We start from the raw sequence: 18,086 nt of genomic DNA, 5'->3' as shown, positions 1-18,086 counted from the left end.
GTGGGTGGTTGGGGGAAACGTGCGGAAAGGAACTTCTTGCCACAGATGCTGCTTGGCCCTCTGAGTTCCACCAGTAGACTATTGCTGCTCCAGAGAATCAACCAGCACAATCACCCGTCACCTCTACCACACCCCAGCCTCCCCGTGCCCCCCCCCAACCTTTCTGTTGGGCTCATGTACACTGTTTGCGACTCTAAGTGTGAACACGGCCCGTTTTGTGACTGGCTGCAGGTCTCATCGCATTAGCCCAGTCTTAAATCCCTCGTGACCACAATTGCAACAATTCAACGCAATTCACAACTCTTATTTATTTTTGTCTTTTTTGAAGTGTTAGACAAGAGTAAAAGGCACAAAGGGTTAGAGTGATTCCCTGGACACCACGATCCACGTGGACAAAATCCACGACGCAGGATGGCAGAAGCAATCCTTAGAACAATCAGTGCTTACTGGGTGTACAGTAAACTCCTGTGTGGGCTGTGTTCTACAGGACACGATCAGCTGGGTGCATTAGTGATCCTTAATGTCAATCGTACAAGTTCGGTTCGAGTGACCGACAGGGTACATATGATTCACGAGTTGCACAATGATCTGTAGGGCACACAATGATCTGCAGGGCACACAACAATCTGTAGGGCACACAACGATCTGCAGGGCACACAATGATCTGCAGGGCACACAATGATCTGCAGGGCACACAACGATCTGTAGTACGGCTGCAGTTGAAGTGGATGCAGAACGATGCATCAGCTGAGTGATCCTTCAGGATAGTTCCAGCCTATCCAAGTGTGCTGAGGTTCAGATTCCAGACTACAAAGAAAGGCACTTCACTGAGAAATCAACTGTCTCAATGTTAGTAGACAACTCATATCGACTGCATCTTTCCTTTGAAAGCCACAGACAGTGTGTGGCTCAGGACTGTAATCCGGGCAGCAAAGCAACGGTACTGGAGGTCCCACTGGCATACTTTGGTACAGCTTTGGCTAAGCTCGTCGGCAGTCTGGACCTCTTGCTCCAGCATTGCAAAGTTTCAGTCTTTTGACTTCAGCAGGCATCTCAAGGAGTATTAGTTGATTAGTCGCTGCACTGCGCTGCCTGTTCCATAAACCAAAACCCAGACCTTCTGATCCCAGGTGGGAGCAATGCCCGCGAGACGTTGACAGCAGTGTAGTTTATGTACGCAGCCTCTTCAAAAATTTAACAGCGCTGTGCGTTTATCCTCACATTGAATTGCGTTTTGCATTAGTTGGCTTTGTGGTTGAGAAAAGACTAGTGTTACATGGAACTCCATTCATGATTAGTGTCTGGAGGAGTGGCCTCCACTGTATGGTAACGTCATGTAGATCCACATCTGGCCCCAGGTAGCCTCGCTCTGATTGTTAATATTGCCCTCAGCTCAGTCAGAATAGAACCATCCATAACTTAAAGAGACTGAGGGGGGCACATACTATAGATTCAAAAACATCACACACAAGAGTTTGATTCCGTTCCAGTGTTGTCTGCATGGAGCCTGCACGTTCTCCCTGTGACTGCATGTGTTTTAACCCGGTGCTCTGGTTTCCTCGCACGTCCCACAGGTATGCGGGTTCGTAAGCTGACCGGACACTGAAAGTGGCCCCTATTGTGTAGGTGCGTGGGAGGATCTGGGGAAGGGTTCATGGGAACGCGGGCAAAATAAAAGACCTTCGCGTGAAAAAAATGTGTTGACGGTGAGTGCAGACTCAGTGGGCTGAAAGGCCTGTGACCATGTTGTATCTTTCTATGACCCTCCGTGGTGAATTTTGCTGAGTTTTGAAGCATAAAGGAACCTTACTCTACAGTTAACCTGTACCACTACTGCGTTACACCTGACCTGTGCCGTGTTTGATGGGGGACCACTGAGGAATCTGACCAAGGGGCACCTGGTGCTGACCCTGGATGCCTGCACTACCCACTTCTCTGCACTATCATCCCTCGGGTAGCTGAATGTTCAACGCTATTTTTAGATAAGTTGGACTGCCCAACAGTGAGGCTTGAAAAGGAGACAGAATGGGTCGCCCCGATCCCACGAAGAACAAGGGTTATTTTTCCACTGCAGTTGTGGGCTGTGCTGTCTATGAGAGAGAGAAGGGGTCCTGATCTAGCAGGGAAAGTGACAAGACAGCCATGATAAGGCTTTTTGCATGTTGATGGGACAGATCAATACAAGTTTGTTCCTTGTGACTTAGTCCCCAAGTTATTTCTGCTGTTGCTCCAGACCAACATGTGGGCAAATCTATCCACAGGCCCTTCGAATGGACCCAGTGTAACTCCCTCATTGCGCGGAGCTGGGGTCGTGGCTGGGTTTACAACACCACAGAGCAATCGATCCATTTGATGTGAGGGGAACTTCAGCAGAAATGAGCGGCGGTGTGGCCTGTCTTTCAGTGCAGTTAAATAGTAACTGTCTCTCCGCTTAACTTGTGAGCGGAAACACCTTTCTTTCTCACCAACGGGGACATTCCCCTCTCTGTCCTTCTACAGTAGGAAGTCTTGCTCCCAGTACGTTTACCTCCCGGCTGCCGGGGGAGCTCAGATTTTCTCCTGGCAGTTAGGGTACGCCAGTTTCTTCAGTTCGTCCCACAGGAGCAGGCTGAACACCGTGTGCGGTCCCAGGCGGAAGTAGCTGGGTCCGATCCCCTTGTACAGACCCAGGAGCCCTTCTTTACTCGAGACCTTCAGCAAGCAGTCCCAGAATCCCCTGTAATGCTTTCCCTACAAGAATAAAAAGGTTAAAATCAAGCAGGTCCTTCTTAAAGGGACATCACACCTCCCCCCCCCCCCACCCCACCACCCTGAGAGTGCACTGAGAAGCAGAGTTCAAATGAAAAGAAAAGGGCTTTGACCTTAGGGTGGCTGGCTGCCCAAGTGCATTGACTGGTGTCTACTCAGAAAACAAAGAGTTCATTGTACTTTGGGGCTATGGGTCGGTCACAGACACCCAGTGAGGCAACTCAACAGACTGATCCCTCAAAGTCCCACAGTGGATTCCTGAGAGAGTGCCCCACTTGTATGAGCAAGAGGAGGTCAAACACTCTCAAACGTCTGATGCTTTGGACACCGGTGGTCAGCAAGCAATCACTGTCAATGAGGCGCCAAGTCAACCAGATCCATTCTGAGGCCCTCTCTGTTCCTTGGGAGAAGTGAGTTAAAATTGTCTCCGGTGAAAATTGCAACAAATCAGTTGCAGCCTGGCACACAGGATTAAGGTTATTTGGACAGTATATATTTTTTAAAAGTTGAATTGGATACCAAGAATAGCTGGGAGTTGGAACAGCATTTGTGTTTGGTTGCAGAGGCCCCAGCATCCAAGGCAATCCCTCTTCACATTGCTGCCATCAAGAAGAAGGCACAGGAGCCTTAGGCCCCACACCACCCAGGTTGAGGGACAGTTATTACCCTTCAACCATCAGGCCTCTGAACCAGCGTGGATAACTTCACTCAGCTGATTCCAAAACCTATGGACTCACTTTTGAGGACTCTACACCTCACGTTCTATTACCTATATATTATTATTATTTGTTTTTATTTTGTATTTGAACAGCTTGTCTTTTGCATAGTGGCTGTTTGTTAGTCTTCGTGTGCAGGTTTTCATTGATTCTATTGCATTACTTTGTTCTACTGTGAATACCTGCAAGAAAATGAACCTCAAGAGTTGTGTACGGTGACATACAGTACACTTAGTTTGATAATAAATTTACTCTGAACTTTGAGCCTCTCGCTGTCTCTCACTGCTGATGACACCGACAGACACTATGGTGATCACCACGGCAACAGTCTGTCCCCATGAACCCATTGCATTGCCACTGGCCTGAAAACTATCGGATAATGGATGGGACTGACTCACACCCTAACTTCAGCCGTGAGTCACATCCAGACATTGAGAGGGCTGGTTTGGAGCCCAGTTTGGAGTTGTTCCCTTCCAGAGCTCAGGCTAACTAGTTTTATTGCAATAGGTTAAGGATTAGACCCAGAGTCTTGCTGCTCAGTGTGATACAGAAAGAGCACTTAACAGTTGAGAAATCAGAACAGAGGAATAGATCAAAGTATCAAATGTTGATCATGGCTAATTTGACCACTTAGCCTCCCCGTCTCACCACTGGAGATAATTATATAGTTTGCCTCTCCGAGTGATAAGACTGCTGGTCCATTTGCCGAAGAATTGGGGAGATGGGTTACTTCTCCTTGGGACTTCTTTTTCTGTAAGTACAGATTCACCCCATGCCAGCCATGACAGATGGGGTGATTGGGGGAGGGTGGAGGCTGGGGCAGGGTCAGCTGATATAATCCCACAGTTACATGATAATTGCCCGAGTGGTTAGACTGTGGTGCGGGCACCTACCTTGCCAACCTCATCGACCGGTTGGTTGTAAAGTCTGGTACTGATGACATCGAAAGGCGTCATGGTGATCACCACAGCAACACTGCTCATCATCCCGCCCAGTAAGCTGCACAACCAGCTGTCAGTGTGGAACAGCTACATTAAAATAAATCACAATAAACACGATAAAGTTGTGAATTCTCCTTTATTCAATTCAATTATTAATGAACTCCCTCAATACCTAAGTTGGCAATACTGCACGTGACAATACGAGAGAGTTGGAATCCAATATTACTGACATCAATAAAACTCAATTGCACACTTTCCCATCTGCTCCTTGAGTTATACTGATGCCTTGCAAAGATCTAAAGATCTGGGAAATTACTGCTTCCCCTTCAAGGCAGTGTTGCCTCTGTATTCTTCACCCGCTCCACATCTCTCCAATAAATAACTTCAAAGGTCCATTTTATTATCAAAAGATGCATGCAGAATACAACTCTGAGATTTGTCTTCTCCAGATAGCCACGAAACAAAGAAAAACCATGGAAGTTGTTGAAAGAAAAGACATCAATCCCTCCCTCCTCACACAAAAATGAAAAAGAAACAAAATTTGCAAACCTCAAACCCCCAAACCCCTCCTTTGCACAAAAACTAATAGATCACCCACACTAAAAATGGCAGCAGGAACATCAAACCCCAAACCCCCAACCATCTCTCACAAAAAAAAAACAAACATATTGTTAACACAGAGAGAAAAAAACATTAACATCAAACCCCCCATAACTGCTCTCTCGCACACAAAAAACTAACAGATCGCCCACACTTCTGGTCCTTCTCCCATCCCCTTCAACTTGGAGAATAGTCTCCCTACACCACATCTCCCTCATCTCCTCTTTGATCTTCCTTAAACCTTACTTACTCGACTAAACTCCTAGCAAGTTTTTCTCCCAATTAGTTTAAAAACAAAAATGGGCCAATTTGTTGTTTCGAAGCATTTTGGGATGTTTACTGATGTCTGAGCAATGTATAAAGTTCCATTGAGTTTGCGTATACTGTAGATTAATAATGATATGCTAATTGGTGGTTGGGCATACTTCCAAACGCTGTTTCTAATTAACAATGGCAGTCATCTCCCCATTTCTCTCTTCTGCCATCTAGGAAAAGATACAGGAGTCTGAGCACCTGGACAAACACAGTTAAGAATACTTTCTTCCCCATGGCTATCAGAATTCTGAACCAATCGCCCCTTTCACACCTACTTCCCGGTAATGCTGCTGTGTTTGCAAACACTTCATTCTATCTCTTACGTGACTGTGTCTCTGAACTACTTTAGTTTGCTCTACTACACTTGACACCATTCCTTTGCCTTGCACTCACTGTTCGATTTAATGTTGTACTTATTACTACAATCTTTGTACTGTTTATTCTGTACGATCCACACGAGCAAGGGATTTCATCACACAATAGTGTATACGACAATAAACTCGTCTGTATCAGCTTCTTACCAGTACTAGCTCCAGCGCTAATCTTCTGCCAGCCACATTTTTGATGGATTTTAACCCAGCCAAATGTGAAGCGTGGTACTTTGTGGAAAGAGCACACTGGTGGTCGCAGGACAGTGTTGATGTGCAAAGGGATCTTGGGGTTCAAGTCCATGGCTCCTTGAAAATGCCTACACAGGTCGAAAGGGTGGTGGAGAAGGCTTATGACATGCTTGCCTTTATCAGGCGAGGTAATGAGTGCAAGAGCTGGGAAGTTAAATTGCATCTTTATAAAACTCCAGTCAGGCTGCATCTGGAGTGTCACATTCAGTTTTGATCAGCCCATTGTAGGAAGGATTTGGAGTGGGCCGAGAAGAGCCTCACCTAGATCAGGATGTCGCCAGGATTAGAGGGCATCAAAGGTGTCAACTCGCAAATGGGACCTTAAACCGGGGTTCTGCAGTCATCTCAGGTTGATATAACTGTGCCGTGGAACCACGGTGGAGTTGGGTTGCTCAGGCCAACACTGATGCTTCAATCAACGTACAACATCCTGAAGCAGTGGTAGCGAATTGCTTCTTCATTTCAGATCCTGGCGGCAGCTGCTTTATCCAGGAGTTGGTTCAACCTGCAATGGGACTGATACAAGCCACGCAGACTTGGACAGATTGAGGGTGGAAGGTGTGTAGCTGGGCAGGAAAGTAATGGAGGCTGGATGTAAGTAGGGCATATGAGTAGGCTTTGGCAGAAGTCGAGGTGAATCAAAGGGCAATTCAATGGAGCTACAGGTTGACTACCTGACCACTTTCATAGTGGTAATAGAACAGGACTGGAAATTCAGCTTAGGACAGCACAAGATGCCAAGGTTACCGCCTGCCTCAGTCCCCTTAACACTTCTGTTAAATCACTTTTTGACCCTCCTGCTTCAGCAGAAGCAGAGTAGCCCCTGATTTTATAGTATGGTTCTCAGCTTTGGAATCTCTATGCATTTAAGTTCAAAGTTTAAAGTAAATTTTATTATCTAAGCACATATATGTCAGCATATACAACCCTGAGATTCATTTTCCTGTGAGCATACTCAACAAATCTATAAAATAGTAACTATAACAAAATCAACTTAATGCCCCATAGTCCATATCAGAGGTGATAGAGGCACCTGCAGATGTTACAATGAAGGGAACTGATAAGGCCACACCTGGAATATAGTATACTGGTCTGGTTCCCCCTAATGAAAGATTACATTTGAGATAGAAAGAGTGCAACCAAGTCAAACACTGGGATGGAGAGTGACTAATCTATAAGATTAAATATAATTGGTCGAAAGTCCGAGGAGTTTAGAACAAAGAGAGGCAATCCAACTGAAATACGCAAAGTTCTTCTGGAGTTTAGCAAGGTAAATAGCAGGGTGATTTTTCCCCCCTCAATGCAGTGCATAGAACTGGGGTCACAGTGTCAAAATAAGGGTCACTGTTTAAAACTGAAAGAAGGATTCAGGGTGAAGCTTTGGAATTCTCTGCCCTGAAGTATTGGGATTCAGTTGCTAATTATGATCAGTCCAGAACTATGGGCGGTAAGGGATAGGGGTTCGTATGAGTTGGTGGTCTCGAGGTAAAATTGAACGGTGCGGCAGGTACGAGGGTCTGAGAGGCCTACTCCTTCTCCTATTTCTTGTCTTTGAACATGGATCAGAAGCAGCATCCGGAGCTGATTTTCCCCTCGGTAGTCGGGTTACTGGAGCCAATCTCTACACGTTACCTGAGCTTAAAATGGATGGCGTGGTTCAGCCTCACCGTGCTGTCAATTTTGTTCTGATAGGTTTAGTTAAGAGGAAGAGGAGCCTTCTTTACCCTTTCTCCTCCCTATTTTCACACCAAAACACCCCAGGGCTCCACACTAGTAAAACCCCGTTGTAATCAAAACCGGATTACCATAGAACATAGTACAGCCCCTTCAGTTCATCAGGTTGTGCTGCCCTTTTAACCTACTCTAAAATCAATCTAACATTTTCCTCCCACATAATCCTCCATTTTTCTTTCATCCATATGCCTATCGAAGAGTCTCTTAAATGCCCCTGATGTATCTGCCTTTAACACCACCCCTGGAAGCGTATCCCATACACCCACCACTCTCCATGTGAAACACATTCCTTTGACATCCCCCTATACTTCCCTCCAATTGCCATAAAATTAGCCATTGGCGCCCCTGGGAAAAAGCCGCTAGATGTCCACACTGTCTATGCCTCTTATCATCGTATACATTTTTATCAAGTCACCTCTCATCCTCCTTGGCTCCAAAGAGAAACGCCATGGCTTGTTCAGCCTACCCTCATAAGACATACTCTTTAACCCAGGCAGCAGCATGGTAAATCTTCTCTGCGGCCTTTCTAAAGTTTCCACATTCTTCCTAGAATGAGGTGACCAGAACTAAGCGCTAAGTTCATTGTACACTTATTAATTGTACATTAAAACGGCATCATTCCACCGGGCCGGTTCCTAATCCGGCGAGACACTCACCTGCTGGTCTTTCACTAGCTGCTTGGCGGAGTCAAACGTAGCAAGCTGGGCAGCAGATCCAATCATTACCCGGGGAACAGCGCCGCTCACCCCTCGCCAGAGTCCCTGGAACCCTTGCCGCCTGTAGATCGCCAAGAAGGCAGTCCCAACACCCTGGGGTTGGAAACACAGCAAGCTCAGAAAAACCACTCCATGCTTGAGAAAATCAGGCACGTCCTCACCCTTACATGACACTCTCTTGTAGGGAGAGAGAGAAGGGGAGGAAGGAATATGGGGGGGAGGGAATTATCAGAATCAGAATCAGGTTTAATATCACTGGCATATGTCAGTAAATTTGTTGTCTTCTTATATAATACATAATAATAGAGAAAGAACTGTGAACTACAGTGTGTGTGTGTGTGTGTGTATATATATATATATATATATATATAAAATAGTTAAATTAAATAAGTATTACAAAAAAAAAAGTGGTGAGGTAGTGTTCACGGGTTCAATGTCCATTTAGAAATCGGATGGCAGAGGGGAAGAAGCTGTTCCTGAATTGCTGAGTGTGTGCTTTCAGGCTCCTGTACCTCCTTCCTGATGGTAGCAATGAGAAGAGGGCATGTCCCCAGAGATGGGGGTCCTTAAAATGGATGTTGCCTTTCTGAGGCATCACTCCTTGAAGATGTCCTGGATGCTATGGAGGCCGGTGCCCGTGACGGATCTGACAAAGTTTACAAATCTCTGCAGCTTATTTCGATCCTGTGCTCTAGCCCCCTCCTCCCACACCCTCATACCAGACGGTGGCGCAACCAGTTAGAAAGCTCTCCACGGTACATCTGTAGAAATTTGCAAGTGTTTTTGAAGACATAACAAATCTTCTTAACTTTCTAATGGAATATAGCCGCTGTCGTGCCTTCTTTGTAGCTGCATCGCTATGTCAGGCCCAGGATTGATCCTAAGAGATGTTGACTCCTAGATACTTGAAATTGCTCACTCTTTCCACTTCTGATCCCTCAGTGACGACCGGTGTGTGTTCCCTCATCTTACCCTTTCTTTTATAGAGGGTTGACGGGGAGTTCCAAAGCAAAGGGTAGAGGGCTCAAAGTAGAGGGTTGTAAAGATTAGGGAGTAATTGTAAATGGTTTATTATTATCATATATACTTAGCTAGTGTAAAAAAACTGCTTTGTGTGGCATCCATACATGGCTTTTTGCCACATCAGTGTGTCCAAGTAGGGCATGTTTTATTGATTTATTATAGTCACATGTACCAAGATACTGTGAAAAGTTTGTCTTGCATACTACTTATACAAATCAAATCATTACACAGTGCATTGAGTTAGAGTACGGTAAATACTAACAATGCAAAGGAAAGTGTAAAAGCTACTGGAAAAAGTGCAGTCCAAGTAAACGATACAGTGCAAGATCACAAGAGGTAGATTGTGAGGCCAAGAATCTATCTTATTGTAGATAAGATAGAGTCCAACTTTGACTCTCCAGTCCTGATGAAGGGTCTCAGCCCAAAACATTGATTGTACTCCTTTCCAGAGATGCTGCCTGGCCTGCTGAGTTCCTCCAGCATTTTGTGTGTATTGCTTGGATTTCCAGCATCTGCAGACTTTCTCTTGTTCGAGATCCAACATCTTCCCAACCACTGATTTTAAGCTAAGTGGTCGTTAATTTCCTTTCTTCTTAAAGAGTGGAGTGACAGTTGCAATTTTCCAGTTCTCCTGAATCACTCCGTATCTAGTACTGATCCTTGAAAGATCCTTACTAATGCCTCCACAATCTCTTCAGCCACCTCTTTCAGAACCCTGAAAGGTAGTCCATTTGGTCCAGGCGACTTATCTACCTTCAGACCTTTCAGTTTCCCAAGCAACTCCTCCCTAGTAATGGTAACTTCACTCACTTCTGTCCCCTGATGCTCTTGAATTTCTGGCATACTGTTCATGTCTTCCATAGTGAACACGAATGCAAAATACATTAAGTTCATCCACTATTTCTTTGTCCTCATTATTATCTCTCCAGAGACTTTTTCCAGTGGCCCAATATCCATTCTCACCACCCTTTTAATTTTTATCTATCCAAAAGTCTTTTGGTATCTTCTTTTATATTTCTGACTAGCTTACCCTCATATTTCACCTTTTTGCTCCTGATGTTTTTTTAGTTGCCTTCTGTTGATTTTTAAAGTCTTCCTAAACCTCTAACTTCTAACTTTTGCTATATTATATGCCTGTCATTTGCTTTCATGCTGTATTTGACTTCCCTTGTCAACCATAGTTGCTTCATCTTCCTTCTAGAATTCTTTTTCATCTTTGGGATATATCTATCCTGCACCTTTTGACATGCCCCCAGAAACTACAGCCATTTCTGTTGTGCCATCATCCCTGCTAGTGTTCACTTGCATTCCACTTTGGTCAGCTCCTTCCTCATGCCTCTGTAATTCCCTTTACTTACTTACTTACTACCCATTATGCCACTGGTATTTAGGACAGCAATGAAGGTCCTCCATCTCTGGCAGTGTTCAGGGCTTCCTTCATCACGTCAATAGCCTCCACTCGGTTTTCACTACAGTCAATCGCGCAAGTCCTGGGTAGAGACTCAGGAATACTGTCACACTCAGATTTAGAAGGATTCTACATTGCTATTTCCATAACCATTTTGGTTTACCAGTCAGGGTCGTTAGCCCTGAGCTGAACTCGCCGAACCTGGAGGATAGGTAGACCACTGTTAGTGTGGCCTCTACCCTTTGACCTGTTTGGCATGGGTGACCCTTCCAAAAGCCAAAGCATAGGGCCCTGACTCCAGCCAACAGAGGTCTCAGGGCCATTGAGGCATGCAAGCCTCCAAACCACAATAAGGTTGTGGTCCTCTTGGAAGTGTAAATTCCCTCCCCCTTACTCTACTGTAATGCTGACACATCCGATTTTATTTTCTCCTTCTCAAACCGCAGGGTGAATTCTATCATATTATGATCATAACTGCCTCCCAAGAGTTCCTTTACGATAATCAAAGCTGGTTCATTGCACAACACCCAGTCCAGGATAGCTGATCCCCCAGTGGGCTCAACCACAAGCTGCTCTAAAAGGCCATCTCATAGGCATTCTACAAATTCCCCCTCTTGGGATCCAGGAGCAACCAGATTTTCCGAGTCTACCTGCATATTGAAATCCGCTATGATTATTGCAAAATTACCTTTATTACAAGCCTTTTCTATTTCCTGTTGAAATGTACATCCTACATCCTGGCTACCGTTGGGGGGCCTGAATATAACTCCAATCAGGATCTTTCTACTCTCAGAGTTTATTAACTCTACCCACAAGGATTCTACATATCCAATTCTAGTCAAAGGATTTGGTTTCATGTTTTACCTACAGAGCCAACCCACCCCCTCGGCCTACCTGCTTGACCTTTTGATACAAGATGTATTCTTGGATATTAAGCTCCCGACTATGACTCTGACCTACAGTGAAGGGGGAGGGGGAGGGGAAGAAGGGGAGAGCATGAACTCTGCCACAGCGAAGGATCTCCGCTGTTGGAGAGGGAGGCCTCTCACTCACTGTTGCCGGGGAATACCCTGCATTTGAGTGGTCTCTCTCCTGATGCTGTTGGAGGATGTTACCACGGTTCTGAGTTTATGGGTTTGGACTATGGTCTGTGGACTTTTCAGTCTTATGGCTTTTATATTTTGTGTTTTCATCCATTCTTTCTTACTGCTATGTGATGTGATTTGTTAGTTTTTTTGTGCAAGGGGAGGGGATTTGGTGGCTGATTTTCTTGTTGGTTTTTTTTCTGCGGGGGGTGGGATTTGGTGGTTGATTTTCTTCTTGGTTTTTTTTGTGCGGGGGGTGGGATTGACGTTTTCTTTGCACAACTTCCATGGTCTTTGTTTCACCACGAAAGATCAGTATCTGGAAAAGATGAATCTCAGAGATGTGCACTGTGGACATAATTTGATAATAAATTAACCTTTGGGCGGACATATCTAGTTTGGAGTCTCCAAGGAAGGAGTGATTGATAAAGGAGTGGAGCGTTTCTGAGGGAGGAATGATCCTGAGAAAACATACTGTTTGTGGTACATCAGTAAATCTAGCCACTGCTGAATCTGGCGAGTTTAATCAGTTAACCTAACCAGCTTTACCTGACCTTGAACAAACTAAGGGTGCTTCTGCACAGTTCACAGTTGTGACTCCACAGTGACAGGAACCAGTGTCCGATTCCTCTGCCTCTCCCCTCAGTTAACGGAATAATTCCAGTTGTGATGAGATGTTCAGTGTCAGGATTAAACTTCAGAATGGAAAATGCAAACTGTCATCACTTAACGCCAGGCCAGACTTGGCCACCCTTCCCTTTATCTGTCAGCTTTGACTGTGGTTAATCACTGACTGAATCACTATTATTGACCTTTACTGTGGATTGCCACAGGCCAGCTCCCAACAGAACAACAAGCTATCTGTGACAGGAGGAACACAGAGTCAGCACATTGACCTCTCTCAGAACAAGTGACAGCATACACACTAGCACAAGAGATTCTGCACGGGCTGGAAGTCCAGAGCAACACACACAAAATGCTGGAGGTCAGGCAGCATTTCGGGCCAAGACCCTTCATCAGGACTGGAAAGCGAGGGGGATGATGCCAGAGTAAAAAAGGTGGGGGGAGGGGAAGGAGGACTCGCTAGATATTCACAGGTGAAGCCAGGTGGGAGGGAAAGGTAAAGGGCTGGAGAAGAAGGAATCTGATAGGAGAGGATAGTGGACTACAGGAGAAAGGGAAGAAGGAGGGGCACCAGATGGGAGGTGACAGGCAGGTGAGGAGAAGAAGTATGAGGCCAGAGTGGGGAACAGAAGAAGAAGGAAGGGAGAGGCAAAAAGAAAAAGAGGAAAAAATTACCAGGAGAAATCGATCTTCGTACCGTCAGGTTGGAGGCTACCTAGATGGACTATGAGATGTTATTCCTCCACCCTAAGAGTGTGGCCTCATGAAAAGGGGTTAGGAGTTAAACTGGTTGGCCACAAGGAAATACGTCCTTCATCACCATCTGAAATTCTGCCAACGATGGCTGTATCATCAGCAAATTTATAGAATGGCATTTGAGTTACGCCTAGCCACACAGTCACTGGATCTTTCTCCAACAGTTTTACATGGTGTGAATAGAGTCTCAAGCTTCTCCTGCTGGGTATGGGGGAGGGGGTGGAGTAGTGGGGGAGGGGGAGAATTATTTCCCTGTCCAATAGCTCACCTTGTCCTCAGGTGTATGAATATTGCATCAGGTAGGTCGATACAAACACAGCTAATCTACTAAATTACCACAAGCATGTAGAAGTGAACAGAGGGGTAAACCAGAAACCCACTATCCCCTCTCCTTCACTCTGTGTTCACCCATTGCTCCCCTTACTTCCTCTCCGATTAGATTTATTTCTCTGCGCTCATCTCTGACCCGATGCAGCCCATGGCTGTATTCATGTTGCTGCAGTTAGCAAGCTGTGCAGTCCCCGGCTAGATAGTGGAGAGTTTTATACATTTAAGCCCTCCCTGAAATTTTCAACACGTTATCCTGGCTGGCATTCCTTGCTGCAGCGAGGGACTTCCTGCATTGTGAGTGGCGTCAAGGTTTAAAGCCAAGCTTTAAGTTTCTCCAGTATCTAATGATCTAATGTCACTGCAGGAAATATGGTACCCAGTTCACACCCCACCCCACCCCCCGTCCCGGCTTAACATTAGTCTCTCAGCCTGAGACCAGACATGTCTAGTCCCACTGAGCACTCGAACCCCAGGTTCTCACACGAACGCTGATTTGTACACTTCAAAGCAATTCAAAGCCTACAAAATTTCTGTTTACAGAAGACACAAGCCTCTCCTTCCAGACAGCACGTACCTGATGGTTATGCTGGTGTCCCACAGCGATGACTGCCGCAGACTGGGACTGCAGGTGGGTCTTTACCTGGGAAGAGACAGAACACATTCACTTGCAAACGGTAGATGGAATGTGGGTAACACGTTTCGGAAACCAGCAAAAAGGTTAGAGAGCAAAGAATCAGACAGTCTATTTAGTTAAAATGATTGCTGAAATGCCTTTACTGTGCAGCATTCCCACGTGTTGATTGAGTAAACCCATGGGTATTCAAGTGAAGGGTGAATGACTGTTCCACCAAAGGATCTTTGGACTGCTTCATCAACACCAGTGATTTAGATGTGCCTTTTCCTGCATTCTGTTATCTGTTTATAACCACTAATCAGGAAATTGAATACGTTTCACTACTATTTAGATTAGAGAAACACAGTCATAGAAAAGCGCAGCACAGAAGCACGCCCCTTCAGCCCATCTAGTCCATGCCAAACCATTTAAACCGCGTACTCCCATTGACCTGCACCAGGACCATCGCCCTCCATACCTCTACTATCCATGCATCTATCGAAACTTCTCTTAATCGTTGAAATCCAGCCCACAGGCACCATTTGTGCTGGCAACTCATTCCACACTCTCGAGACCCTTTGCGTGAAGAAGTTCCCTCTCATGTTCCCCTTAAGCGTTTCACCTTTCACCTTTAATCCTTGACCTTTGGTTGTAGTCCCACCCAACCTCAGTGGGACAAAGCCTCTTTGCATAAAGTAAAGGCATCAGTTAGTCTTGCGAGACCATGGATCTGCGCCTGGAAAGTCTTCACTCTCCAGGGCGCAGGCCTGGGCAAGGTTGTATGGAAGACCAGCAGTTGCCCATGCTGCAAGTCTCCCCTCTCCATGACACCAATGTTGTCCAAGGGAAGGGCACTAGGACCCATACAGCTTGGCACTAGTGTCATTGCAGAGCAATGTGTGGTTAAGTGCCTTGCTCAAGGACACAACACGTTGCCTCGGCTGGGGCTCAAACTCATGACCTTCAGGTCGCCAGTCCAATGCCTTAACCACTTGGCCACGTGCCCACACTCTTTTTCATATACCCTATCTATCAAACCTCTTCTCAATTATTACCTGAGTTAAAGCCAGTCTTACAAAATAAGGTGCGTGCTCCACTTCGAGTGAGTTAATGAATCTTAAGCTGATTCAGAACCTCCTCCACAACTTTTCTGTCCACTGGTCGGCAGCTCACAACTGCTGACTGCTCTCTGTACAGGAGGGTGGGGACCTTGGAATGGCCGTCAATAAGAAGCTAGAAAGCATTTAGACAACGGACAGCACCAAGCAAGAGTTGCAGGTGACTGGAAAGTGGCCACTGATAATACAAAATGTCACCTTCCAGCTGACGTTCCCTGTGCAGCGTTACTCACATTCAGTGTAAATGAATGGAATCAATTGCCAGCAATGAACTCGAGGATCATCCGTACCCCAATAACTTAGTTACAAGAGGAAGATCCATCACCACCAATCCTCTCAACCATTTTTGAGGAGGCGACCGTCCCTGCATGGACAGTGGTCAGGTCCCAAGACTGGCCTCTGGGAGGCTTATGGATTCAATCCCACATGAGGAGCTAACAGCTAACCCCAGCATTGTGGCAGTAGAGGCTGAATGAAGGTTTGGGTTTTTGACTTTTGTCAAGGGTGGACCAGAGTTCCTGAACAGGAAAGTCTTTATAAGACACTAGTCTGGTCACAGTTCAAGTATTGTATCTTGTTTCGGGTGCCGCACTTTATGAAAATGCAAAAGCTGTAGAGGAGGAGCAGAAGGTAGTTCGAAAATTATTTATTATAGATGAGGAGCTTCGGGTATGGTGTTGTCCTCTTTGGTACAGAGACAAGGAGATCTGATAGAAATATTGAACATTGTGAAGGATACAGATGAATAGATAGGAGATATCCCATTGCAAAGAAGTTCAGGACTAGGGAACAGACACTCAGTGACCACTTTGTTAGGTACATCTGCTCGTTAATGCAATAATCTAATCAGCCAATCATATGGCAGCAACTCAATGCATAAAAGCATGCAGACATGGTCAAGAGGTCCAGCTGTTGATCAGGCCAAATATTAGAATGGGGAAGAAGAGTGAACTATGTGACTTTGACCATGGGATGATTGTTGGTGCCAGATGGGGTGGTCTGAGTATCTCAGAAGCTGCTGATCTGGGATTTTCACACACAACAGTCTCTAGAGTTTACAGAGAATGGTGTGAAAAACAAAAAAAACATCCAGTGAGTGGCAGTTCTGTGGGGGGAAATGCCTTGTTAATGAGAGAGACCAGGCTGTTTCAAGTTGATAGGAAGGCAACAATAACTCAAATAAACAAGCAGTATAACAGTGGTGGGCAGAAGAGCATCTATGAATTCACAACAGGTCGAACCTTGGAGTGGACGGGCTACAGCAACAGAAGACCACGAACATACACTCAGTGGCCACTTTATTAGGTACAAGAGGTACCAAATAAAGTGGCCACTGAGAGTGGAACAAAGGGATTACCAAAAGGACGAGATCTGATACGTGGAAAATTGGGCAGCACTGGGAGTGCATTGCCAGGGTTAGTAGTGAGCAGATTCAGCTGTGGTGGATCTGGGTGCCTATCTGCGAGGAAAGAACTTGCAGCAATGTACTAGCTAGACTGATCTTACACAGAGTTAGTACGGACTCGACGTGCCAAATGGCCTTCTTCCACATTGTAAGTGTGTGACCCTGTCCCCACAGCTCCTTTCAAAGTCACCTCAAGACGCACAGCCACAGCGGGCGGCCTGAGGAGAAGCAGCTGTTGTTTTCCTCTGCAGCGTCACTGGAACAGCTCTGGCTCTCCATGTGACACCAGGGTTATTTAAATCTCCGGCGTGTGGGGACCTTCAAAGAAGATGGTAAGTGGCTGCAGGCTGGAGACACAGGAACAGCTGCCAGCCCAGTATTCCCACCGGATGAAGAGAGGAGATGGTGCGTGGAACCTGACAGGAGGATTCACGACCAGGGAGTGTTGCCACTGGCACAGGGGTCAAGAACTAGGGGACTGAGGATGAAAGGAACCAGCAAAGGTTTTTTTTACTGTCGGAGGTCACGGTCCACAGTACGCTCTCTGCAGTAGTGGTGGAGGCAGATTCATTTGTAGTTTTCGTATACGGGCTGAACAAGCACCTGAAAGCAAAGCATTTGCAGGTCTGCAGGAGGAGCAGGGAAGTGGGATGAACCGGGATTGTTTTCACATTGAGTCAGAATCTACTAAATGGGCTGAAGCGTCTCCTTCATCCTTTAACACTCATACAGCACATACAGGCCCTTCGGCCCAACTGCCCTATGCTGACTAAGATGCCCATCCAACTCAGCGAAAGCCGGGCCATGGAGTTCACCTGAAACAGCGAGCAGAACACGATGATGATTCCAGGACACACACCGATCACTATTCTGAGCTACTCAGCGTGGAAACTGCACCCTCAGAGCGACAAGGCGAAAACCATGTTGTAACCACTTCAATCGGAAGAACATAGGCTTTCATCAGGAATGATGACAGGGGTGATCCAGGACACACATGGCTTCTCCTAGACGCCCAGCATGGATCACCGTCTGACATCTGTCACGAGGGCTGTTCACACATGAACTCAATAGCGTGACTGTTGTATCTCCAAGGGTAACACACCGAGTCACAGTGTGAGTCCTAGCTGCACTTTGATGTCCAATACGCGGAAGAATCAGAGGTGCTGTCTTTTGTACGAGATGTTAAACAGAGATCCAGTCTGTCCTTCATTGTACCTGGAAGATGGACATGGGGATTGGCCCTTCCATCCTGGACAGCATCCTTCAAAAGAGACAGTCAGGGCTCTTTCCTCTTGCTCAATGTGGCACAGTCTGTCATAAGGTGGTTGTTGCGC

At 46.0% G+C, this 18,086-nt stretch overlaps 1 protein-coding gene across 1 annotated transcript in view; it reads right to left on the bottom strand.

Moving 5' to 3' along the window:
• Positions 1-283: 283 nt before the first annotated feature.
• LOC140188579 (solute carrier family 25 member 35-like) overlaps positions 284-18,086 on the bottom strand; it is a 36,308-nt gene continuing 18,505 nt past the window's right edge. Inside the window, exons 2-5 of the mRNA XM_072244995.1 lie at positions 14,191-14,256; positions 8,331-8,483; positions 4,358-4,492; positions 284-2,730 (exon numbers count right to left, since the gene is read on the bottom strand). Of these exons, the coding sequence (XP_072101096.1) occupies positions 2,548-2,730; positions 4,358-4,492; positions 8,331-8,483; positions 14,191-14,256 (537 nt within the window). The 3' untranslated portion in view covers positions 284-2,547. The remainder of the gene's footprint in view (positions 2,731-4,357; positions 4,493-8,330; positions 8,484-14,190; positions 14,257-18,086) is intronic.

Source organism: Mobula birostris, chromosome 27 (genome assembly GCF_030028105.1).
Source record: "Mobula birostris isolate sMobBir1 chromosome 27, sMobBir1.hap1, whole genome shotgun sequence".
Lineage (NCBI taxonomy): Eukaryota > Metazoa > Chordata > Chondrichthyes > Myliobatiformes > Myliobatidae > Mobula > Mobula birostris.
Note: the sequence above shows the minus strand (reverse complement) of the source record. Positions and strands in the feature narration are given on the sequence as shown.